This window comes from Tiliqua scincoides, chromosome 1 (genome assembly GCF_035046505.1).
Source record: "Tiliqua scincoides isolate rTilSci1 chromosome 1, rTilSci1.hap2, whole genome shotgun sequence".
NCBI classification, from domain to species: Eukaryota; Metazoa; Chordata; class Lepidosauria; order Squamata; family Scincidae; genus Tiliqua; species Tiliqua scincoides.
Window position 1 is genome coordinate 99,282,004 of NC_089821.1, and position 27,156 is coordinate 99,309,159.

General features: G+C 40.7%; 1 protein-coding gene across 4 annotated transcripts; it reads left to right on the forward strand.

Moving 5' to 3' along the window:
• The first annotated feature begins 324 nt into the window (after positions 1–324).
• On the forward strand, positions 325–27,034 carry MARCHF7 (membrane associated ring-CH-type finger 7). 4 transcript variants are annotated; one of them, XM_066612060.1, is made up of 11 exons: positions 325–423; positions 7,921–8,076; positions 11,437–11,595; positions 12,489–12,663; positions 13,265–13,429; positions 15,642–16,743; positions 17,029–17,198; positions 18,651–18,760; positions 20,756–20,869; positions 23,826–23,874; positions 26,176–27,034. In XM_066612060.1, exons 2-11 carry the CDS (start codon positions 7,924–7,926, stop codon positions 26,232–26,234), a joined length of 2,256 nt encoding a protein of 751 aa, XP_066468157.1. In that variant the 5' UTR covers positions 325–423; positions 7,921–7,923; the 3' UTR covers positions 26,235–27,034. The 4 variants fall into 4 exon arrangements, with proteins under 4 accessions (XP_066468157.1, XP_066468158.1, XP_066468159.1 ...); XM_066612061.1 differs by having other exon boundaries at positions 26,179–27,034; XM_066612062.1 differs by lacking the exon at positions 13,265–13,429.
• Positions 27,035–27,156: the final 122 nt, after the last annotated feature.

Genomic DNA, 27,156 nt, shown 5'->3' on the forward strand with positions numbered 1-27,156 from the left:
CTGGAAGTGCGCGCGCGCCCAGAGGCATCAGTGACGTGCCACCAGCCGCTGACGTAGACTCCCATCAGAAGCGCGACGGCGACGCCAGCGCGAGCGGCCGCAGTTGTTTTGATCCCCGGGCGCTTCCGCTTTCCCGGCAGCTTCCGCGCGAGGGTTTCTCGGCACCTCTCGCAGTTAGGCAGAGAGACGTCAGGCTGGGGGTGGGGAGGAGACGGGGCGCGTGCTCTCGCGAGAAGAGGCCGCGAGGGGAGGCTGTGGCGAGAGCTGTTGGCGTGGCGGTGATTGGCAGGCGCGAGAGGGTGCCTCCCCTCCCTTTCCAGCCTCAGCCCTGAGCGGCCGCCATTGTCAGCTCAGCCCGCGGAGCGGCGGCAGGCGGAGGAGGAAGCTGAGGCGGCGGCGGAGTAACGGCGCGGTGGGAAGCAGGTAGCGCCTTGGGGGGAGCGGGGGGCGGCGAAGGCCCTGCCCTGGAGGCCTCGAGGCTCCATCTTGTGTCTCCGAGGGACGGGCCTGGCTCTGCGGACCCCTCGGTCCTCCGTGCGCTCAGCCACGCTCTCTGGTGCCTCCCGCAGACCTGGCTGCGCTTGGAGGAGGAGCGCGTGTGGGCGAGCCCAGGCTGCAGGCCTTCCGCCCTCACCCGCGAGCGAGCCCCGTAGGCTGTCATGGAGCTTCCTTCTGAGTGGACAAGGGTAGGACTGGGCCCTCAGCCTCTTCTGCCAGCTCCCTGCTCCCTCCCGCCCCCAAGGCTGTCTTTTTAGGTCGTAGCGGCGTTTCTGTGGCTGAAAACTCCTGCGCCTATATCAGCAAGTCCTGTGCTTTAAGTAGGGTGGCGGAGTGCCTACCTCAGCACCCTGGTCAAGCACAGGGTGACCAGATGGCATAGCCACAGGACCAGGCCCCCCGAAGTGTAGGACATCTCAGAAAAATATGGGACATGACAAAATAAAAGCCAAAAAAAACCCTTCATATATTGATTTCAGGGGTCTGCTTGAACACTATTATTTATTATTAAGCTTAAAACTATTCTACATATAACATATTAGTTACAAGAAGACTGTGCGCTGCCTGCTCATTGGGAAAAGTAGGACATTTCAGATCTTTTCCAGTACACAAGGCTAAAAAAAGCAGACGGGTCCTGGAAAAAGAGGATGTCTAGTCACCAGATACAAAGTGGGACACAGTGGCTATATCAGGGGTGTCAAACATAATGCCTTTGGGCCGAATGTGGCCCCCACAGAAGCAATTTCTCTGGTCCTCTGTTATAATTGGGCTCTCCCAGCGAGATAATTGGGCATGCCTATCTTGAAAATATGATCAAGGTTTGCATATTTTCTCTTCTGTCACTTGCAGCTGAGGACAAAGCACTTATTTATGGCTTATTTTGTTTAATGATGTCACTTTCTGATTAATGATGCCACTTCCGGCCCTCAGCAGGCACCACGAATGCTAACTTCAGCCCACTATAGGATATGAGTTTGACACTCCTGGCCTATATGATTAACAATTGTATAGAAGAGGGAATTTTGGCAGGAGAATCTTATTTTATTTTATTTTTTTAAACCAGTGGTTCTAAACTGTGGGTTAGGAGAATCCACTGATGGGACACAACCTGATTTTTGCTGGGTCACCAAAAGGTGATGGAAAGATCAAATAACTAATTGCCTCAAGTCCTGAAGCTATTCAAAAATTGGATACTGTAGATGCTAACTGCCCTGCAAAGAACTCAACTCCTGCAGTTCGCAAGCAAGTGTAGATCTAGGAAGATAAATGTGTGAGGGTCTTTTTTCTGGTTGTTATTATTTATAAATTAATAAAATATTATTTCTTTGTAGATGTTCTCTTTTAAAAGTCTGGTAAAACTAGGTGGGTCCCAGTAGTGTTTAAACAAAGTGGGTCTTAGTGCTAGAAAGTTTGAGAACCACTATTTTAAACCTTTCCATGTTGAGCGAAAGTTCCCTTTTTCTATACATTGGTTAAAGGCATAGGTACTCTGTCCCACCTTGTGTCTGATAACCCTACTTAAAACAAATGATGTGCTGATACGTGTATGATTAAAAACATACTGTACTCATCATCATGACAACAGTTTGAGATACTCTAGGCTGAGAGAGTGTGATTGGTCTCTGCTGACCAGGCAAGCTTCTCCCACTGTTGGGTATGATCTGCTCCCAGTCACTGACTGTTCTTCTGTAAAATGGTAAGGAATTTTTGGTAGAAAATTCTGGCGCTAATGCAGGACTGTAGCTCTTGCATACAGTCTGTATTGTTGGGGGTGACCACTTGCTCACACCTGAATGTGTGGTTTGTGCCCATTCTAAAGTATGCCTGATAATCAGCTGATAAGAAAGTTCTTGTGCGATGTTTGCATTGCCATGATTGTTAAACATGTGTAAGTCCTCAGAGTGATGGACATGTACATTTTTGCTATGTTTAGTGCAGTTGTTCCGCAAATATGTAGCACTGATAGCTCCCCCCCCCCCCCGGGCATTGCAAATTCTATCTTTTCCAGGCTTATTCTGATTCAGGACAGAAGTTTGGTATACCGCTTTTCTTAGTGGAAATGGGAAAAGGTTGCTCTCCTACTAATAAATGAACAGTTCTTGTACCTGAGAAACAAGGTCAGCTTTATTGCTGTCATTGGTTAGAGCTGCAGTTTTCAAACTCTCTGGGAGTTTGAAAACTGCAGTAAGTGCTTGCAGGGGAGGGGAGGGAGGCAGCCAGTGGGGGCAGGGGGAAGGCAGTGACACAATCGCCTTGCTAAGGGGGGCTGCAGGGACTAGGTTGCACTCACCAGTCCCTACAGCAGCCGTGAGTGTCTGCAGGGCTCCCCAACCATCCAAAAGTGAAAGCGGAGGAATACCACTGGGTTAGAGTAATGATGTTTGGGAAAGGGGTTTGTTAGGGTTTGCCTTCATTGTATAATCCTTATGGGGTTATAATGACAACTGAAGCACTGACATTATGCTAACTAAAGTAGTGTGCAGTCCTGTAATTAAAACTTCTGATGGCACAGCTTTTGGAAAGCTTTCAGCTGTATGAGTGGGGTCACAGTTCCTTAGCCCCACCATCAGGTGATATTTGTAAGTATATCACAGTAAGGTCCCTCCTGAGACTTTCCCCTTAGTATCTAGATAGGGGGGTGATTGAAAATCTGCCGTAAGAGGGAAAAACAATTGTATAAATTTGTCCCTGAAGAGGAGCATTGCACAATTAGTTAGCCTTGTTCAGAGAATGTATGAGCTGCGATTAGGTTTAGATTCTCACTATTCAGTGTTGCAACAAATATTGCAAATAGTACTGCCAATGATGAAGTCAGGAAAGAGTGTAATTGATAGTACAGGCTCTATATGGTAATTTCTTCTCTTCTGCCCCTCCCTTGCTGTTATGAATTCATGGTGAAATTTTGTATGTGTGCAGGGGGAGGGGACATAAAGCACACTGTGAATAGGCAAAAGCTAGGAGCTGAACCTTTTCTTTTAAATACTGCTTCTCCTAATCAGTTTTTATTCTGTCAAGGGTTACTTCAGATGTTTAAACCCCACTGGAGGAGATATTGTGGGGCAAGACTACAGGCAGGGATAAGATTTCTGGGCCTGCTCATTAGACTGCCTGTGTTGCACTTGAAATGTTCTCCATATATAAATTCGCTGCTGACTCAACTCTTGCACTTATGCCTGGTGCAGTAACGTCTAGTCTGTCATTTAGATCTGTTAGTTCATCAACTCTGTAGAAATGAAGCAACAGTTTTATTCCATCATCTCTTTGAATGATGTATTTGTTGAGATACTGAGGATTTTGGAAAACCTTCCCTGCTTGACTTCGTGGCATGGCAGACTGTCAAGACTCCATGGTGCAATGTATAGCTATGCCTTTGGAGTTTGTTGAAGTGTAACTTATTTTTAAGGTCCCTTCTGATAATTTTTTTCTTTTGTGTATGTAGTACTAGATTGTTCAGCTTCAATTTCTTGAAAAGTATCTTTATAAACTCCTGAAAGGTTTTTAAAATCATTAAATATGCCCGTAAATGAGAATGTTAGTTGTCTACTTTGTTAAGATATCCTGTTATGTTCCTGGGGCCATTAAGAAGGCCAGTATCTTCTCTGCAGTGATTCAGCTTTGATTTAGCTTGTCTTCGAATCATTTTGGATGATGGCAGCAAAAAACAAACATCCCAGCATTAGATCAAAGAGATGTGCAGATGGGTAATCCAGGAAGCTTGAATTTTTGGAAATTGTTTTAATACTTGTCAGAGGTTTTGAAAGATCTTTAGCAAATTGTGGAATTATCTACCAGGTGTACACCAGGTGATTAACCAGGTGATTAAAAAGAGGAAGATAAGAATTCGCTAAGAGTTTTAAAAAGGGATGGAAGAAACACTGGAGTTCCTCAGAGATCTGTCAGTGGTATCTTAAATTGCTTTGAAAATAATTAAATGGAGGAGAGTTCTTTCACCAGTTTCTGGGTCTCCTGCATGGATGTTTGTTTTCGCTATCATATCTATCAGATTCTGGGAACAAACAGGATAACCACTGCCATGATGTTCTGACTTTCCAGAGGCATCTGGCTAGCTTCTGTTGAAAACAGTGCTGCACTAGATGGACCTTGGCCTGATGCAGCAAGGCTGTCCTTATACAAACAGGTGGCCATCTAAACAGTGGTATTTGTTTAGTCTGTACAAATAGCTATGCAAAGATGATGGAGTGTCTTTAAAAAGAGGGGCACAGAATATGCATTCTGGAAAGTAGTTCAGTCCCAAAAGGACTACGTTGACCTCATGAAATGAGTAGGTGTTCTATTTTGTTGTTAGAAGTCAGCCAGTCAGTTCTGTAATATATAAGGCATTGCTGGCAGAGAAGGAACAAAAGAGGAATTCAGGGGGTTGGAAACTTTTAAAATAGCAGCACTAAAGGAGAAATAACAAACTTTCTTGCTTCAAGGGTAGTACAGGGAAAGAGTTGCAAAATCTGTTGCAAACAGAGAAAAAAGCTACATATTTATACAGGTTCCTTACATCAAAAAAACTACATTCAAGAAAGCTGATAAATGCACAATGAATTCCTGACTTAAATATAAGAGGCTGCTTTATGTATTTCAGATGGGAAACATTGAACACATTGCTAAATAGATAAATGCTCATACAGTACTAATGTTTATCTGTCATGATAACTCCCTTTCTTGACCTACTGTTTCTTGTGCAAATTCTCCAATTCCCTCTTCTAACTTGGCTCTTGTGTTATCTCTTATGGGGTTGAAGCTCCAGATCCCATTGATCAATTTCCTAATTGTATAATATCTATACCAATTATGTTTCTTTAAAGCATACTATACTATATTCCCTATATGAAAATGGTGATAAAACCTGTGCATATAGACATAGCACACACATTGTGTGTGTGGCAGCAATGTCTTATCCTTAAAGTTGAAGGCTATGTAGAGGTGCTTAGTATAACCAGGAAGGGTTATTTGGGCTAGAAAAAAGGAAGGAACTGGTAAGATAACAAACTAAATGTGTTCAGACAAGAAAGGCTGGTCTGATGAAATTTGTGTTGTGCGTGCTTGTTACCACAGAACCATCAGTGGTGACTTCTGAGAAGCTGAGAGGAAGAGCAATAGGAGCACAGAGACAATTATTTTATTTCTTAAAAATGTTAAAGGAGAATGATGGTAGATAGTCTCTGATCTGAACATGATCCTGAGTGAACAAGAATTTACCTGTATGTCATTGTGTCCACTCAACATCTCTTTTAAACCAGGTTGCCTTTCCTACATACAAAATTGTTAGCATGCCAGTGATCCATGAGTACTGCACTGGCATGTGAGGATGCAAATTTGATTTTTGCTTTTAACTTGCATTTGCCTTTTATTAAGGCCCTTTTCAGTGTCAAAAGGCATAAGTCTCAAACCCTATCTTGTCTGCATCACACCACCATTCTCTTTAGGTGAAAGAGTCATGTATACCAGAGTCCTGGAATTATTACTGTAACAATCAGGAAGGGTTATCTCAGCCCCTCCCCTTTAGTATGTGTAGGTACTTATCAAAGGGCCTTGTGGCCAGTGTTGTCTTTCTGATGTTTCTAACTCTGTTGGAAGTACTTGACTTTTATTAGTGACAAGATGCAGACTGTTTGAGTTGTGTCCCAAGTACTTATTTTATGGTGATTGATTGAGAAGTATACTTTTCTTATGCTATCTCTTTATTCCTAAGTGCTGTAAGAAGTGTTTGAATCCATAAATCCTGGTCAGATGCATTGGGCTTTCACCACAGTGAAAGCTTTACTAAACCCAGAATAGTTTTCTATCTCCTGCCTTGTTTTGTGTAATTAATTTCACCTACATGTGTTAGCATTGCACGTGTTTGGTCCTAGTTTAAAAAAGACACTAGGCACATGTAATGCCATGTACATAACTTCTTGACGACCTGATGTCATGTTTAAATCTGGTCTCTCTATACAGTAATAGCTGTAGCTGACTGTAGAAAATCACAAATAAATAGGCTGATCTCATGAACCATTTTTGAGCAGAACTTGTTTGTGCACATTCGTGAGTTAAGTGCTGAAACAGATTATTGTTGTAGGGTTTCTTTCCTTGTTTCATTATGAAATAATGCCACTTGGCAGAAAACACTGTTTACTGACAGTAGCAAAGTTCCAGGCCATGTGTCTTGTGAACAGCTGTTGGAAGAGTTGCTTTATAAAACAAAGTTAGTTGATTCTTCTACAGCCTGAAACTTAGTTTGAGGAGAAAGTTACTTGAATTGTACAGATGTTATGTAACCGCTTCTGAATTTGAGAACCCAAGTTTGCTTTAATGCTGAGACATGAATTTGCTAAATTGCTTGCTTATGTAAAGCTAGGTAAATAATTTCATTGAAGGACATTTTGCAACTGTTTTATTATCTTCTCCAACCACATACGTATGGCTTAACTATTTCTTACTGATCACTTATTGCAGGCATATCTCTGGCCAACCTTGCCCTGTCCTTCAGCTTCTAAGGCTGTGTTTTGGCAAGTGTTCATTTTATGTTTTGAACACTCTGAACTGATGTTGGGTTTTGTCATAACTTGTATGGAATTTATTCAATTTCTAGGGAAAATACCATCAAGCATATGTAACTTTTGATTTTTTGAACAGTCAGTAATACTGTACAGCAAGCTGGCTTGAACTTGCACAAAATACCCCTTGGCAGTTTGCAGTCTGTGCCTGCTAGTAGGTAGATATGGAGGTCTATCATATGGCTGCCATCTTGGTTTTGTTGGGATTATGTTTTTCTCTCTCCTACCTTTCTGACCCCCAAACTGTGTGGCCTGTATTTTTTCAAACAACGTGCTGGGACACCACATAGTGTTTACTGCCAGAAGTGGCACAGGACTGTCTATGCCACTTGTTTGTGTTGCTCTTGTGTTGTCTTTGTTGTTTGTGTTGCTCTTTAACAAAGTATTCACTTTAATGCGGGAACGTATTTAAGAGACTGGAGTTATTGTAATCTTTTTGAGATCCAAATCTTATTTCACTCATTTTTGCTTTGTGACTTTGATTAGCTTAGTGGTATTAGGTTATATCCAAACGTTTTCTTGCATAAGTGTTGTCTTCCACTCATACAAGAGGAGGAGAAGCACAATTTTTAGTGATTTCCCTTTTCAGTCCATGGAGCCTCTGAAAATTGAGGAACCCCTAGGAGGAAGATTGTACGGAGGGCTGGAGAAGAAAGAAGGAGTCGATGATAATTGTGCCTCTCTTGTGCAAGTAGATGATGATACTTGTGCAAGAGAGGGTTTGGTCACAACCCAATATCTTGATCCCCAGGATTGTGTTAAGCCATTTGGAGAAGTCTCCCGATTGCTTAAAAGTGATAGTTTAATTTCTGTTTGCTATTATGAATTGCATACTGAATTACTTATTTGAGAATTTTTTTCATGTACACAGAAAATGGAATCGAAACCCTCAAGAATTCCTCGGAGGGTATCAGCTCAACCGTCCAGTTCCAGAAGTGCTAGGGCAGGAACTGGGAGTGGAGGAACCAGTTTTACTGACTCTTACTGTACAAGAGAATCTTCACTGAGAACAGAGCCTGGATGCCAAGTAAGTTTGGATTTCATAGTCATATTTACTGTCATTTTCAGCTTATAGGTCATGTAATTGAGTCATCAGATTACAATTTGGATATGAAAGAACATGAATCTGGTGGTGGTGGTGGTAGTTGTGCTTCCCTTTTTAGTTCTCTCTTCTATAACTAAAATTTGGATTTGATACAACCAAACATAGTTGCTGTGTTTAATACATTCCATGCAGCATTAGTTGAGAGCACTACATTGAATTAATCCCTGGCAGTCATAGAATGTGCCTAGTTCACTCGAAGAAAAGAGATATCCAATCAGAGTTTTCCTGGAAGAGCATGAACCACATTTTAATTGATAGACCTGCCCTGTTTCCAGAGTGGGATTGGGGCTGGTTGTGGCTCAGTGTGGGACAAGGGGAATTCCATCCCCTGACCCTAGGTAAAGCCGCAGCAGACCCAATGGGGCTACTTGGATCTGCGCCACCTCAAGAAGTGGTGCAAATCCAAGTGGCTACCCAGAACCATGGTTAGGATCTGGCACAAGTGCCAGATCCTGGCCCTGCCCACATACCTTGCCCCACCCTAAAACACCCTAAAGCCCATGCCCCCAGGTCCCCACACCAGGCTAATTTGGTTGGCACGGGCTTACCCTTGTGCCAGCCCTGTGGAGCTTCGGCCAGCTTCCCTGCTCTCTTGGTGGTGCAAAAGTGCTTTATGGCAGGAGATTGCACCTTGAATGATTAGAATTTTCTAATTGAACAGAGGGGCAGATATTTGTCACTTAGTGAATGGTGTGATTTGGCGGTTCAGTTCAGTCATGCAGATTTGCAGTTTTCAACAAATGTGTCTCTTTTAAAACAAAACAAAATAAAGATAGAATTTGAATGAGTGTGGAAAGGCTTTTCAGGTATGAATATTAAAGTTGTGTTGTGTCTCCACCGTGTCTCATTTCTTCCTCTCTTTGTGCAGTTTTAGAGGTGGCATACAGTAGCAGGGCAGCATTGGTAGTGCTGTATCAGTGGTACAGGAACATACTGTATCAGCATGCTATAACACCTTCTGTGAACAGCAAGGGCGTTGCATTTGTTTGAGAACCCCTTCCGCTATCTCAAGAACTCCTTGAGTGAATGCAGCTCTTCCATTTATAGAAGGAGCTGGGCACAATAGCATATATTCCATTCCCTTCAGGTTTACAATTTTCAAAGTGTAGTAAGCAGTAGTAAAGGGGGTCTCAATAATTTGCTTGCATGAGATAGGCATGCGGCTCATTGGTGCAAAGAACTAGAACAAGTCTGTTAGACATTTTAAGATCTGATTATCCCAAGATGCCTAGGTTACCTCTGAGGCCTTAATAATTACGCTCTTAGAATTTTTATTTTGAACAGAGTGAATGACATGAAATCTGCTCTTTCTTGAGGCTATTGCAAAGTCTTGAAATTTAATAAAATTAACCGTCATGTTTTAGACTATCAGTAAAATTTCTAGTGAAAGAACAGTGACCAAATATACTTCAGTCAAATTTCCGAATGATAACTCCTGTCTGTGCATGAATACTTACATCTGTTGGGCAAGTGGGACATAAAAAGGAAGCTCTTATAGGTGTTGGGAAAAGTAGAGTACATTTTAATATTGAATGACAGCATTCTGAGCGAGAGATCTTTTTATGAAACATGCAGAAACAGATCAGTCTGATTTGCTTGACTGTTGGCACAATTTGGATATTTTTCAGCTATCCTTGGACAACTTATCTGCAGGTTCAGGCAAGAGAAGTGATGGTTACTGAGAGATTCTGGATTGAAACACTTGTTCTTATGGAAATAAATATAATGGGTTACAATTCCTTCCTTGTTGGTGCTTACAGTAGAAATCAATAGCATTGCTACAATTTGGTATGGCTGTGCCATTGAACAATATGCTAGGATATGAATAGCATACTATTAACTTCAGCCCCCCCCCACCCGGATGCAAAAGGGGCTTCCCAGGCTGGCTGGAGTCCTGATCTGACTCCTGAGAAACCAGGCTGCCAGGGCTCACCTGAAGGCACAGGGTCAAGGAATGGAGGCAGTAGGCTGGAGGCAGTGGGCGGCAGGGCACCTCTCCTCTGCATGCAGCTGAGCTACGAGGCTGCACAAACGTGCGTGCTCCTTACAAGGCACCTGTGCTTCACTTTTTTGCTTCTCTGGGCATTCACAGACAAGGAGGGAAGGGAGGTGGAGGGGGGAGGCAGGAGATAGAGAAAGGTTATGCTCTGATTGGCTCTGAGCTGCTCTGATTGACTGCTGCTGCTGCAGAGGCTTTTTTCTGCCTGGAAGGACATTTTTTTCACCAGAGATGTCGCGGACCACCTGAGGGGACGCTGCGGACCATGCACTGGGAACCCTAGTGTTAGACAATACTATTATTAAACTACGTGACCTCTGATTCAGCCCTCCACTTGTCCTTCTTCTTCTGCTTCTCATTCAATCAGCATGATAGTTTGGCTGCCTCTAAGTAGTGTTGCCACAACACTGGGAAGGAGTGGAAATGAGGTGTAGCTAGTTCCCTTAGCTAAGCCTCTGCACTCCCCCAGTCTACAGAGGGGGAAGAATACAGGCGCAGCCTATTTATCTACGGATTTTTTATCTTCGGATTTGTCTCAGTGTGGATGGGGTGGGGAAACCGAAAGTCACACACACCTTTGCCTCGTGCTGGCATCTCGCTGCATTTCCAGGCAGCCCAAAACACTGCAAAAAGGCTCAGGCAGAGAAATAACCCTGGAGCCCTGGAAGAGGTTCCCCTTGCAAAGGAATAGTAACACTCCTGGAGACACTGAGCCAGCAAAGAGGCTGAAGAGGGGAAGGGGGGACCGAAAATCTCTGTAGCCAGAACACGTGCAGCAAGGTGGAGCTTTCTCTCTCACACAGGGGCTGGTGTGGTAGCAACAGAGGGGATTACTTTAAAAAAAACCAGGGAGTGTTTGCCAAATTTCCCCCCCCCCCATTGAGATGGTGCAGGCAATCACAGACACAAGCAACATGGTGCAGGCTGTCACCGACACAAGCAAGCATTTCATTCCTTTAAGGGAGAGTTGTCTTGATACTTGTGCCCTGGAGGGCTGCAAGCCGAGCAGATATGCTGCTGACGGAAGAGTGGGTTGACAGCAGTGCCATCTTGCTTCCATGTGCACTGTGCCCAGCAGCGGCGAAACTGAGTCTGACTCTGTGAGTGAACTTTTGTAGTATGAAAGTGGAAAGGTATTTTACCTTTTACAACCAAGTCCAACAAAGTAACCTAATGCATTGATCAAAAATCTTGTGTCTGATAATTGTAAATTTTAGACTTTTAGACTTGCTGTGAGCGTGACTTGAACAGAAGGCTAAAATAACAGCCATGTTTGTTTTTAGGAATCCAGCTGGTTGCGTAACTCCAGTACAGATTGGACAATTGGAGAAAGGGAAGCTTTTGAAAGTCCTTGGAAGCTTCCAGCTTCCTCTCCAACTCGCTACTCAGGAACACTTGATCGTCCATGGTCTGGAAGATTTTTGGGAAGTAGAAATACATTGGTATGTACTGTTAATTTGTCTCCTAAAGTTCATCTTGCAATGTGTTGTAAACTGGGGATTGCAGTTAACTATTAGCAAAGTTATTTTTAGACTTATTTTAGTCTAAAATTAAAGACTCGAGTCTGTTGTAGATGAATGCCTTGCTGTCACTGGTGGTGGTACCTGGATAAACAATTCCCCAGGTGTCCTTAATACTGGAGAAGAACATGTAGGAAGACGCTCTGTACAATAACTGGGCTCTAAGTAATTTAGGGTGCAATCCTAACCCCTAACCCCCTTTTCAGCACTGACATAAGGGCAATGCAACTCTAAGGTAAGGGAACAAACATTCCTTTACTTTGAGGAGGCCTCCTTGAGTGACACCCAACTGCAAGATGCAGCCCCACTGCCCATTGGCACCACTATGCCAGTGCTGGAAAGCACTGACATAAGGGGTTAGGATTGTACCCTTAGGGTGTTAAGCAGAGGTTCCTAAATTCTCTGGGAGACTTTGGGACCTTGTAAGTGTTTGTGGGGGCAGGGGGCAGTGTCAGTGCTCACTTGATCGTGCTGGGGAAAAATGGCTTGTTTAGCGCTTACTAGGGGTCTCTCTTGCCCCCTGGAGAGTGTGGGTGCAGATTCAAGGACACCCATTTGGGCCGCTGTTGCTCAACAAGGGCTAAGGGAACATTTTTTCCCTGAAGAACTCCATTTGCTTGCCTGGCCCCATAGGATACAGCAGTAGCCATGTTGGTGCTGCTCTAGCCCTGGGCAATAGAAAAGCATGGGTTTGGGCCCTAATTCCTTTTTGTTGCCTACAGTTTGTTACTTCTGTTAGCTTATTTTTGTAGATGGTTCAATTTTTTTTCTGGGAAAGCTCTGCCAATTAACCTCTTCAAAACCATTGTTTGTAGTCTGCATCATCATCTTCTCCTCTTGCATCTTCTTGGTTTGGTGAATCTGAGAGAACTCAGGGAGCATATTCTTCAAGGCTGCATAACCAGCAACAAGATAGTGATTCTAAGAGACCTAAACTTTCTTATACATCTACCTCTAGTGTGAGAAGTAATGGTTTAAACACAGCTTCAGGTAAGTGATGTGTTTAAATGCATACAATAATTTCTCATTCATTTTTTATTTTGCTGTATACCAGAACCTGTGTCTTGCTTACTAAAAAGTTGTGGTGTTATAATATAATTTTCAAAATTGCTGCTTGAAATGCTTGACAATGAAATGTTGAGCTTTTGCTCCCTAGAATCTAGAGCAGGCTTGTTCTTTAACTGAACAATGCATAATATGCCTTTTATAAAACTGGAGTTATAAATTAGCACAATAAGATTTTTAAAAATTAGGATAATGGCTTCAAACTGACTGTGGGAAAACCTTGTCTGAGATGTGTGTTGTAAATTTGATTTCCTTTCTGAAGAACCATTTATTTCATACCCAGGATCTGTTCAGATAATTCATCCCATTCACTTCGTTTCAGTGAGATAGGGACAAAGACACATGTTGGTGCTCTTCCTACCTGTTTCTCTCACTACACATAAGAAAGTGGTGGTGTTGCATCTAATGTTCAAAAGAGGGAAATTACCACCCAAAAAAGGCTGTGAGAATTCAAGAACATGTCAGTAAGAGTGTCTGAAGGTTTGTAGCAAGGATGAAGATTCTACAGTGTTGACTTTTGTTTTAGATTCCCCATGGAGGTATAGTGATGTGTCCCGATCTCCATCTATGGTACTTGGATCATTAGGAACTCAACTTGTGAGAGAAAGGAGAGAGCTAGAAAGAACAGGCTCATCTGTTAGTAGTCTTGTGGATTGTAGTCACAGGAATGGTGACTTTCCATCTTCATCATGTATGTATTAGAACCTTGAAAATTTTCAGATATGTATGTTATTTTTAATGTTCACAGGTTGCCATCTGATGTTTTGCTTAGCTCATGCCACTGCTCTTGACTTATGCATACAATTAACTAGTTCAGTTACTATGAATATCATTAATTGTTGTAGTAGTCCTGCATTGTTGCTCTGTGAGAAATGTGTTGCCTTGCTTTATGTGGCCATTTGGTGTGTTGGATTTCTTTAGCAGACACCACTAAACTGGTTACTATATCTCAGCTAGTATTGTTCAGTGTTTTAAGAGTTCCTGGAAGAAACAGACTTGGGGCCAGTTCAGATATGGAAAAATCTCAATGTAATGTGCACTATTTTGGGGTTATGTATGTGTGAGAGAGAAGAAAATAAATGGCTTGCTCACGTGGTAATACAATAGCAGTTACCCAGAAGGAATTTCTATAGAGCAGCCGTTTTCATCCACTGTGCCATGGCACATTGGTATGTCACAAATAGTCTGCAGGTGTGCCACGGGAGTTTGAGGGAGGGTCATTTTTTAATAGGGCCATTGGGAGATGTCAGCCCCTCACCAATAGCACAATGCGCCATGTCAATTGTCAAAAGACCGATGGTGTGCCTTGACAATTTCAGTACCTTTTCGGTGTGCTGTTAGACGACAAAGGTTGAAAATCACTGCTATACAGGCTGAAAACAGTTGCATGCTTGGATGGACTTGGTTAGACCTTGGTTTCCAGAATGTTATTTTGGAGACAGTTGTAGTGATTGACAGTTGAATTGCTTGCAGATGTTTCCTGAATATTTAAGCTGGACTTTAGATTATAATTTTAAGTACAATCACTTTGATGGAAGTTGCAATTGAAGGCAAGTAACGTGTACGTTTACGTATAAGTACAGTGGGATGCTTACACATTATCATTTAAGTTCTGATACTTTGATAAATCTTATTGCTCTTTACAGTCTTTATTCCAGTGCTTCTCAAACTTTGAACTACCATGACCTACCTCGTCTTCCACAGTTGGTTGCAACCTGATGCTCTCTGTAGTCCTGCAGAGCATTACTGGGAGCTGTTGGGCTACTCCATTGGCCTCCGCCAGTCCCAGAATACCTTGCAAAAACCAGAAGTTATGACCATGAACCAGAAGTAGTTTCTAGTTGCTTCCCCAAGGCATTCCAGGACCTGCAGAGGCCAGTGGAAGTTTTGCGATGCTACAGGGAGCATTGGGTTGCAACCCACTGCCCGTCATGTTGCAACCCATTGGTGAGTTGCGACTTAGTTTGAGAAATTTGCTTTATTCTATTTTTAGCTGACTTCTTCCTAAAATTGAGGTGCAAACATCACTTCTGACTACAGCATTTTTTAAGATTGAATTTTTAAGATTGAACCTCAAGACTAGTTAGACTGAAACTAGAATCATATTGTCATTAGAATTTTGAACCTTGTAACCTCTGGTTTCAGTGTTAACCAGAAAAATGAAGCAACATTAGTTCATATGGGCACCTTCTGCTTCACCTTTGACTAGAAAGCAGTTTGACTGCAAACTATTCTAAACGTTGTGTTTGGAAATCAAGAGATTGTAAAAAGATGACTGGGGAAAAAATCTAATTGATACTAGTTCTATTTATAACTGGTGTTGGAAGTTACAGGGACAAAATACTGCTATTGAATTATCTGCCTCCAACATTTGTCACAGAATGTTGAAGTGTTGATTCTAATAAACATGCCTCTGTGTGTGGTACCAATACAATTCGATGTATGTAACTTCTTTGGTGGTTAAACAGCTACTAAAGCGATTTTGACAGTTGTGGGATGCAAGGGATAGTTTATATAAACTGTTTATATATAGTTTATATTCATACAACATACTGTCTACAGTATCAAAAGATTTCTCAGTTAAAATATGTAGTCAGCCATATTTTCTGCAAAACAAGATTACAATCTTATATACTATTAGTAGGGAATATCCCATTTATTTCAGTGAAACTTGGACTGCAATCCTATACACACTTTCGTGGAAGTAAGTCCCACTGAATATAATACATAGAATTGGGATGCATAGAATCCACTTCGTTGTGTAGAATCCACTTCTTGTGGATTTCCTGAGTTTTTGTTTATCAAGATATGGCAATAATTTAGTTTGGTTAATTTTTTATACAATATTCTTCAGTTGATTTAAATCAGTATTTTTGTGTGTGTTTTGATTCTTCTTTTGGTAGATCTTCAGGAGAGATCTGCTTCTTCATATGCACAGGGAGCAAGACCAAAAGAAAATTCATTGAGCTCTTTGAGGCTGAACACATCCATGAACCGCCAGTTGCCTTCTGAACATCAGTCATCGTTACTCTCTAGAGACCATAGTTGGAATTCAAGATCTGGCTATGTCCCAAGAGAAATAGAGTCTTCTGAAAGGAATATACAGCCAGAATTTACCCATGCTGCCATGAGAAGTGGAACTAATTCTGCTAGCAATTCTGAAAGGATTACACCAGCCCAAAGGTCAATAAGTGAACCTCCTGCAGATACTGAAGGAAGGCGCACAACAAGGCAACTACTGTCTCGTTTAGCTTCTAGTATGTCCTCCACATTTTTCTCAAGAAGGTCTAGCCAAGATTCTCTGTCTTCAAGACCATTAGGTTCTGAAGGTTCAGCTATTCCAAGAGCTCAGTCTTCTGCCCATGCTAGTGCTTCTAATACAACTTCTGAAGGCACAGAAGCTCAGACTTCCGATGCTTCTCAGGGATTTAGTTTTCTTCGAAGACGATGGGGCCTGTTGGGTGTCTCATCAAATCCTAGTTCTGATTCAGATGCTGAAAGTTACAGACATGAGTCTGACAGTAGAAATGCAGGTTCCTGGCTATCATCTTCTTTGAGGAACAGGTGTACTCCTCTGTTTTCCAGAAGGAGAAGAGAAGGAAGAGATGAAACTGCAAGAACCTCTACCTCTGAAACACCTGCTAGATCACTGCATCTTTTTAGGAGAAGAGAATCTGGTGGAGAGGCATCTCTTGAAGCACAAAGTGATTCCCTCAGGCCTTCTACTAGGCCATCAACACCTGCAGTACCTAATGGTGCTATATCTGCCACCTCAGGGCCAGATTCAGTGCATGGTAGAAGAAATACAGGAATATCAGGACTATTTCCAGGTTCTCTTTTCCGGTTTGCAGTGCCCCAGACGCTAGGGAACAACTTGTCTGACAATGTTATGATAACTGTAGATATTATTCCTTCAGGCTGGAATCCTCCTGATGGACAAGATAATGATAAATCTAAAATACCACCTTCAAGAGATCCTGAAAGGCTCCAGAAAATTAAAGAGAGGTAAGATGCATTTTTATTAATATTTTAAAATGTAATTATGTAACTAAGTAAAAGCTACCATGTTCCAGGAGATCTTTAATTTTTTTTGGACCCCATTGTTCTGGTGACGGACAGATCCCTATCTTAAAATGTCTAATCAGCTGCACTAATTACTTGAGAGAACTGTTAATCTGTTGCACCTTGCAATGTTGTTGTTGTCTTAGGGCCAGAATATGATTCAAATGAATGGGTTGATATGAGCAGTGTTTTATTCTGTTCTGCATAATGACTCTTCTTTCTTTTTAGTCTCCTTTCAGAGGACTCGGAGGAGGAGGAGGGAGACTTGTGTAGGATATGTCAGATGTCATCTACGTCTCCTACCAATCTCTTAATAGAGCCATGCAAATGTACTGGAAGTTTGCAGTATGTGCACCAGGAGTGTATGAAAAAGTGGTTACAGTCCAAGATTAACTCTGGTAAGAAAATTCTGAAGTGAGATGGATGGAAGCACCCTGACTCTAGAATGAAGTAATTTTTCACAGTCAGAGCAATGGTTGCTGATCACCCTAGCAGAGCATCTTTTCCCATGGCCTTTTACTGGTGTTCATTTTTGATAGTCTTCTGGAACAGAGATCCAGTAAAAAAATTACTTTGCGGTATAAACAACATAATAAGATGAAGAACAAGATTTATACAGGTTGTCTCGGCATCCGCAAGGGTTCCGTTCCCAAAACTTCTGTGGATGCCAAAAAATAAAATCCATTTAGAAAATGTCCCTGTGCTCAGTGGTTTAAAAATCAACTCCTTACCATTGTAATGCAGAAGAGTGACAGCAACAAGGCAGACAATCAATTAATCAGTCTCTCCAGGCACTTAAAAAGGCTTCTCTTCCAAGGCAAGTGACCCATCCCTTCATGGGCTCAAAAGAATGCTAAGAGAATGCAAATCAAAGATGATAATCACTTCGCATTTTTTCCCTTGCGGCGGGGGGGGGGGGCTGTCACTTACCTCCAAGTGAAGCTGTTCTAAGTGCCTGGAGAGAGAATTGTCTGCCTGCTTAGTGAGGCTGTTTGTAAAAGGGATTTTAAAAGTAACCTTTTTTCCTTTAATTGAAAGGGACCTTCTCATCATGCTGGGATAAAACCTTGTTGAGATAAAACTTCGGGTGAAAAATCTGTGGATAATTAGGTTATACCTGTATACTGCTTTTCAACATGTGTAATTCACAAATTGGTTTATATAGCAAAATAAATCGGTCACTGGTTCCCTGTCCCCAAAGGCTAATATTCTTTTAAAAAGTACAGAAAGGACACCAGCAACAGCCACTGGAAAAGACACCATGCTGGGGCAAAGAGGGACAGTTGTTCTTCCCCGCTATAGATAAGAGAGCACCATTTTAAAAGGTGCCTCTTTTCTCAGTTAGCTACTAATAAAATGCTTGTCAGACCGCATCATTCTAGAGGAGTCTGATATACAGTAAAATATGTACTTTTCCCTGCTTTGGGTTTTCTTTATGTTTGAGGTTTTGTTTTTAATTTTGTTTCAATGAAAACACTTGCATAGCAGTTGCTGAAATTCTTAGAATTCTCAAAGTTTCTTGAAACATTCCTTTTCCCTATTTCTGAAAGGAATCTCAAACCAAACTGATAAAGGAATGATCTCATAGTGTTGTAGTAATACATATACACTTGATGTGTGTCCCTCATTTCTCCTGCAGTGTTCTTTTATGGAGCTAGACATGCTTCATAGAACTTATGTCTCTCAGTGCTATGTTTTTTTTTTAATTAATATATTTGCTATATTGAGGATAAACCTGGCTTTCTGTTCACTGGTGCAGTTGCTTATCCTAAATTGTCTCAGCAGCTAGCTTTACAAGAAGACCTTCAGTCAGAAACAAACTGTGTTACTGTCCTGCCTTGTTTCCTCAGGTTCTTCATTGGAAGCAGTAACTACCTGTGAACTGTGCAAAGAGAGGTTGCATCTCAGTCTTGACAATTTTGATATCCATGAGCTTCATAGAGCACATGCAAATGAACAAGTTAGTATATTTTGGCTAATTTGGTAAGTGTCGGTTTAGTGCTATGAGGACAACTTTTCTTCTAGAAGAAAATACCTGTTCAGATCAATTTGATATGTATAATAAACCCATGTAGGAAACCCATTCTTTCCTGTCTCAAGCATGTGTATGCTTGTTTGGTTTGTTTGTGTCCAGGGTGTATTTTGTGTTCTGTTTAAATACTTTGAATCTTGGGGGAAAAATAGAACAGGAAGTGAACATTGGTAGAATGACTTCACAATTATGGGGATTATGGAACAACCATATATTTCAACAGTTAGGCAGAATCAAATTGTGTCTTATTGGAATGGTACTTGTTCCTGAAGACTATGCACTTTATTCACACTTGCTTGCAAGTTTTGAATTGGTGAGTTTTAGTGAAGAACACTGTGCTACCGTTAGTGGTAAATTTTGAAATGCAGGAGCTTGTAATGACGCCCTCCCCAAAGTCACACCCCCATGAGACTAAAAGCAAAAAAAAAACACCTCTTAATTTTTTTATTTGATTTCTTTTCCTGCCACTTGTTCCCATTCATACTTGCATACATTCATACATACATAACCTGACTTTCCTAAAGCTCAAGGCAGCTTATAATACTTGATACATACATAATGCAACATAAAATTTAAAACAATTATTTAAACATTTAAAATCAAAAACATAATTTAACTAAGTGAAATATCTTGTTTCAGATTCTTGGAAGTAGGTTGCAGTAGTTTAAACAATTGTATAAAAATTGAAAAATGGAATTTAAACAATCCCAGATAAATGTAAAAGATATATTAGACTGCTAGCTTATGCATGTTCACTCCAGAGTAAGCCCTACTATGTTCAGATTGTAGCCTTGATAGGTATTCTCAGGCAGCCCTTGGGAGAGACAATGGTAGACATGTCCTTAGATAGATTTCTCAGTTTGTCTTCGCCTGAGCCTGGTACTGCTTCTCAGTTAAAGTCCTTTGGAAAAAGTTCAAAGACAGCACATGAGTGTTCTGCTGATACCAGAAGTCTGAAGTTTTGCTTTCTCCCTCACTACCTTCCTGAACATGAGTCAGAATCTGTGCTGTTGCAGTAGAAATAGGATATAGTACTAAGTATCCATTGCTAGAGCAAATTTATTTAGTTACTGGTGAGCAGGACTTGCATTGTTCTGCTACAGATGTTTTCCTCTCAGTCTGATGGTATGACTGTCTCCCTGACACATGTACTAAAACAGAGGGCAGAAGATATTAGAGGCACATATAACAGATTTGAGGACATATAGATGAGTTGTTGGGCATACAGTTCTTTGATGATGATCTGTGAACCTCCTAGTTGGCTGGTGATAGTATCATGGTTTTATTGAAGTTTTCCTTATTACTAATGACTCTGCTGTAAGACTTGTGCACTTTAATTACCAAGCTGTAAATGAAGCACTTGCATCAAAATTCAGTGCTGTGTAAATGTTAAGAAGTATTAACCTTTCATACATTTTTGAATGATTGTAATCTGTTTAGTTTCTGTATTTTATTGGTCACTGAATTTAAATTTAATTATTGGAGTTTGAGATTTGGTTATTTATTCAAACCTTTGTTCACAAAAAAGTTGCCCAGAATATTGACTTGCTGCTAATTAGCATGGATCAGTTTGGTTAAGTACAGAGGTAGCCAGTTTGATTTACATATACTTACTTGGGAGTAGGTTCTGCTTTAACAAAGCAGACAACTGTTATGATCTGGCATGAGTCTTTCATAGATATTACTTAAGATGATGATCCTGTGTGTGTGTGTGTGTGTGTGTGTGTGTGTGTGTGTGTGTGCGTGTGTGCGCACAGGACAAAATAATCAGTATAATATACACTGAGTATACATTAAGTATGGCCTGCATATACATTCCTGTGTGTGTGTAAGCTGGGACAAAATAATCAGTGTAATATAGCACTAGTTGTGCATTTCAGACACCTTAAATGTTTGACTCAATCATACCCTTTTTTCTTCCAGGCAGACTATGAATTTATAAGTTCTGGGCTTTACCTTGTAGTGTTGTTACACTTGTGTGAACAGCGCTTTTCAGATATGCTGGGAACTACAAGTGAGGCCAATACTCGTGTCCGGGTAAGTGGTGTGACCTGCTTCTTCGGCTTAGGCAGAAGACATGTGACCCTTGTCAAGCAAATTTCCTATTCTCGAAATTTACACTGGTCAGGTTCAGAAGAGCCACATGAACACTTGGATTTCTGTTTGGCCCTGATGCATGCTCTTGTGATGTATTGAGGGCGTGTTAAATACCTAGGTTAGCCAGAACCCACCACCTTCCCTGTTAACCCTCACATAAGTTCTTTAACACCATGAGCAGATTCTAAAATCCCACTCACTTTAACCATGTGTAAGAAAATTCCTTTTTAATAGTAACAGGTGAAGGTCTAACAAACCCCAACCCTTTCTTTCCCACTCTGAACTCCTTTAGTAATCATTCACTGCCTGCATATACTAAAAGCTTTTCTGCTGGTGACCTGGTAAGGCATGGGAGTGATCAGGCAACCTGACAAATTTAAATCAGCATAATCAAACTTTATAAAAATAATAGATTGCTTTGTTTGCTTCAAGGTTCCATTGCAAAATGTAGTCAATTACCCCTTCCTGTTTTCCATTCTTTTGTTTCTCTCTCTCCCCCCCACACACACACTGGAGGGCTTCCCTGGAAAAGAGGCTGACTCTGTGCTTCAAGCAGATACAGGAAGCTCCTTCCTGAAATCTTCCCTTGGGTCCTCACACCAAAGGCCTCAGGGTGCTTGCAGTCCTGCTGAATCACCACCAGATGACATCGCTGGGTTATTAATTACTCGTTTTTGGTTCAGAAGCAGCTTCTGAGATGATTTTCTTAAATTCATTCTTCTGACTTCAGTTATCAGTCATAAGTTCCTCCCCGGTCTTCATCTGCCTCTTCCTGGCAGCACTGCTTCTGCAACCCAGTGATAGCAGCTAGCCAACAACTACCTTTATCATTGGCCCTGCTGCCCCTTTTACTTTGTCCTACTCCACTTCTGTGGTGTGTGTAAAGACACACTGTACCAGAGTTACTGACCATAGCTAAAAGCCAATGAGAATTTTTGAGGGGATTTTTGAATAACTAGGAGTAGTCACCTTTTTATCTGTAGGGACTGCAGGTTTGCAATGCTCTCTGGACCATTTAGAATCTAGTTCTAGTACATTCAGATCTCCACAGTTATCACGCTTGAGTAATTGGGGTACATGTGATAGACAAAGCCTTCTAGTAATTGGGGGTACATGTTCCCTAGCACCACCTATTGGCGGTAAGGCCAACACAGCATATCCCATTTTTTTCACACCCCACCACTTAGCTTTAATCTGAGGCTCTATACACAAAGTTACCTCGGAATCATATTAACTTTAACTTGCCTGAAAAGCCACTTCCCTCACCCTTAGGAGCCATGCGAAATGCAGCTGAGGATACAAATCCGTTCATAAACAGGGTTCTGTGCGTCAAACTGAAATGAGTTCTGCTTATGCATGGAGTTCTTTACATTAACTGGTAACTCCATGTTTACAGTACTACTTCTAAGGTCTCATAAGCAACCATGACAGGCTAAAAGTCTACGTTTTGAGTGCCATTGTACTGTAATGTTAGAGAAACCCTATTGCCTTCATTGCTACATTACTGCACAGTGGACCACTAGTCTAGAGGAGGAAGTGTTGTTAGTTAAAGCAGAACAGAAAAAAATTCAGTTTACTGCAAGTTATACTATTTCTGAACATGGAGCTATTGATATATCTTGCATGAGTTTCTCTTCTCTTTTCAAAAGCCAGCTATGCTAGTGGCCAATATGCCACCTCTTGCAGTATGAGCCTCAGTCTGTTTACACAGAAGTAAATCTTAAAATGTTCAATTGAACTTACAGCCAGATAAATGTGCAGTATTATCTTTTCTCCCTAATGTAAAAATTCTAAGCACTTTAGCATCTCCTTGCAGAGGCTCCAACCCCTTGGTCATTATTGTTGCCCCTTTTCTGTACTTTTTCCAGTTTTTGATTTTTTTTTAACAAATCTGAACATTGCACTTTTTCCTCACCTGACCATCATAAGAGAATAGAAACTATTCTATAATCCAGTGATTTTCAACCAGTGTGCCATGGCACACTGGTGTGCCACGAATAGTCTGCAGATGTGCCATGGGAATTTAAGGAAGGATATTATTAGGGCCTTTGGGGATGTTAGGCCCCCACCAGCAGCATGGTGTGCCTTGACAATTTTAGCACCTTTTCAGTGTGTCCTGAAAAAGATTGAAAGACGCTGCTATAATCCCTAAGGATGTGCATGTATAGGAAAGGATTTTGAGTTGTAATTTGGTTTGTGTGTGTTTAATCATATTTCAAAAACATTACTTGGTCCTTAATCATGATGATAAAAGCTTTCCCCTTTTAAGTGGTTTTCATAATGCTAGATTTCATGATTAGAACAGCATCTAAATTTATTTTCTTAAATTCTTACTGGTTAAAAGAATGCTCTTTGCAAGTATTTAAAAAAAAATACCACAAACTAATACAATTGATTAAATTGTTTAGCTTTGTGGTGTGAGCATTCCTGTGTATGTTTTGATGAACTGTGATGGTTCTAATCTTGCTATATAGTAACCCATGTTGAAACTTCCAAACGGGCTTATGTTTTTTATATAACCTTTTCAGGGCCACTTTATAGAGTACTTCTGTCCTAGAGGCAAATATTTCTGACCCATCTACAGTCACATGTGCATGGTTGAACTCATGGAACGAAATGTCATGTGTGAACTGCTGGATCACTGGCAGTCATTTCTATGGCTGCAGCAGTAGCCCCTTTTCTACCTTCTGCAGTTAGAGAAAGCTGTTTGTTGTGTTTGTGATTCCCTCCTGTTTTTTCATTTTTGTATGTTCCTGGATTTCTCACAAATGGTAAATGAGGAATACTGTACTTGAAACACTTGAGGGGCATAAATATGCTGTTGGATTCTTTAATGGTATAAAAACCTGGGGTGACGTGCAACTTTTAAACTCCCTTCTTTCTGTATTGCTTCTAGTTTATAAATCTTGCAAGAACTCTTCAGGCACACATGGATGATATTGAAAGTAGGTGACTTCCACTTGTTCAGTTTCACTTCATAGTCAAAAGCAACATGAGAAAAAACTCAGATGTGTCCTGTTGAGATCTGTAGTTCCAAGTTTGAACTCATCTACAATATTCACATATCGGTGATTGGAATAATTAATAAAACTGAGACAATGAATTTCATGGAGAATTGAAATAATTTGTAACTGTGCAAAGGGCTTCTGAAGGAGTCTAGTCTAACCTAGGCTGAGAAAAAATCCTTCAGATGAAAATGTACTAGCAAGATGGCACATAGCTTCCATTGTACAGAGGAAGGGAGCAGGTCAAATGTATTATGGGGAACTTGAATGGTAGTACAGTAATACCTCCCGGAACGGCTTCCTTGAGCATTGATTCATTAGAGTGCTTCTATATGGTTGACAGTTATTGGGTCAATCAGCACCAGTTCCCTGCCTTTAATGTTGATGGTTGTTTCACACATTGCTCAACTCCTATTGTAATGTATCCTCCGTTTCTGGAAAGTATTATTGTAGTTTACGTCATCCAGCCAAAGAAGCACTTTAAAATCTTATTGGAGATCTTAAACTCATTATAACTGTCCACTGAAATAAATGGCTCTTAAAAAGTGCCCAACTTGGCTAGATTGTGCCCTTAGCCAAGACCAGCCTAGCTGTTTAGATTATTGCAATCCGCAGCTAGTTTTCAAGTGGACAGGGTGTGTAGCTAATTTTTGACTAAGAACAGTTTCTACTATGGAGGAGCACTTCCTAGGAGTGTGTCTTCTAGAAAGAATGTAGTTACTTGCAGGAGATGTCTTTCAGAAGTAGTTCCATTTAAGAAATAGTGGTTGCTGCTGTGTAAGTTATGAAAAAGTCAGCTATGTTTGCTGTTAGCCACCTGTCTTTCCTCTTGCATTTTTGGACAGTGGAAGCATTAGCCAAGTAAAGCATGACTAGGACAGTTATAATGTCCTTTATTGTCCTCAGATAATGCATTGCTAAAGTCTGAGTCTTTAATACTTCTGTCTTGTCAGGGATGAGAACCCTAGGTCTTCAATGGCTTGACACTACTGTCTATTGTGAAGTTAGCCCTGGTAGGTGGGACTGTAGGAGAATAAAAGGAACAGTGTGCAGCTAGTTAATACCTTTCCCCTGATAGACCAGCTTTCAGCTGTATATTCCCATGCCTCTTTCCCCAAAGGAATTTCAACACTTTTTGATACCAGTAGAGGTTGTTAAGTTGGTCCAAGCTGCCTGTTCCTTTTTTTTTCTTCTTCCTGCAGAAGCTGAACCAAACCTGTTACAGCCAGAGCTAGGAATATGTGAGCTGGCTCATAGAACAGACTTCCCCAGTTATTGAAGGAGAAATACTTTGCATTTGTAGGAAGTAGAACAGAGTGTTGTTGGGCTCCAGCTTCCTTCCTGAGGGAACATTAGTTCAGTAACTACCCATCCTCTCAAACTCTATACATTTGATTTGTAGGATTTTTTTCACTTGCAGTTTTTGGTTCCCTATTCAGTGAACTTTGTTCAGAATACATGTATCACAGACAAGCATTGGGAACATTTAGATAATGGTCTTTAAAACATCTTTAAATTGAGCATAACAGCTCTCTATTTCTGAGAGGCATAATCTCTAGTTATGACAGTGCTACATGTAGCTCTTAGTATTGTATCCCTAAACATAAAACTAAGGCGTGATCTCAAAGGATGCAAATTCTATTGCAATAGTAACAGCTTATTTATCATTATTAAGCTGGGCAGTTGTAAAGCAAAAAGTAGAGTTTTTTTTGTGTGGTCATAGAATATATACTTGTACTACCCTGAAGTCATTCCTGTATGCTCATATACTTCCTTTTGATTAAAAAGTTCAAGGAAGAAAATATTTAGTTGTGCAGTTGGCAAGTAGGTTTACGCTCTCTAAAAAGTATGTAAAAATTAAAATAGATGATTGCCACAAATGATGTATGATGGCCATAGATCGATAGTTTTTAAAATTAGCTAACTAAAGACATCAGAAATACCTGTGTGATTATTCTGCTTTTTAAAAAAAATACACATACTTCCCGATTTTGTTGACTTCTATGTCTAGCAGTTCATTAAAAGCAATTTTTCACATTAGTACAAAAAAGTGTGTTTGTGTTTCCAGTTCTAGTTGAGATTGGGTTGTAACCTGGTGAACGAAGGTCCTGATCTTTAATTTCAGAAGCACCTCATTTTGAGACAGTACTTCAATTCAAGATTGTACATAGGCTATGTGAAACTTAGGCATTCTGTGTCTGATTTGTAGAAGGTTTTTTAATTTGTATCCAATATTTCCAGCAGCTTCAGATGATGATTCTGAAGATGGTGATCTTGGTAGAACACTTGATGCTGCATAAATATGAATGGAAGGACAGGATGCTGAACAGACAAGTACCATCGATATGCATTTGTTTAATAAAACATTGAATACTGTTAGATTTCTAAGCATTGCTGAGTTCAAAAACCTGCTGTTGCACACTGGAACCTGGAGACCCAAACGTTCAGTCTGCAAGAGTGAGTTGTTTCTCCTTTGAGATTATAACATGTATGCCTTCTTCTAAGTATCAGATTTTTATGTGTAATGAAGATTTCCTTTTGTATAAACTTATAACAGTAATCAGTTGCAATTCTGGAAAATGTTTCTCAAGTTTTGCTCTTCTACTGGCACTAAGTGATAATGTTAAGGCTGTTTGGAAGTCAAGAGGAGGGGATACTTCTGTGATAGCTTTCCATTAAGAACTCCTTTGGGAAGTTGCATTATTTTGCTTCCAGTGTTAACAACATGGGATGAATGAGGAAATGAATGGGTTCTGTGACATTAGTGTTAAACTTTTAAGTTTTCCTTGAAGAATGTTTAACTCAAAGCAATAAACTTGCAAGGGGCTACTAATAAGCGTTAATGAAGGCTTTTATAAGTATTGATTTCAAATTTGCGGATTATATTTGATATTATGTAGATATTCCAGTAAGGAATTACTGCTGTAAACACTTGCATTTCAGCATTCCTGGCAGGAATAAAACTTGTGCTTAAAACCTTAACCAAGCTATTTATCTTACAAATCTTTTTTAGAACCCATGTTCACAGCTAAAACACTGGTTGTCAATGTGTTTTCTAGTGTTGTCACTTGTTTGTTAAATAAAATTGCAATGATCACAACGTGTTCCCTCCCTTTTCTTTTAAGTACAGAAGATAGATTGTACTGGTAACCTTTAGTCTAAAATGGCTGTGAAGATCGTGTTTTAACTTTTAAATTTTGCTTGTATGGGTGTGACTGCAAA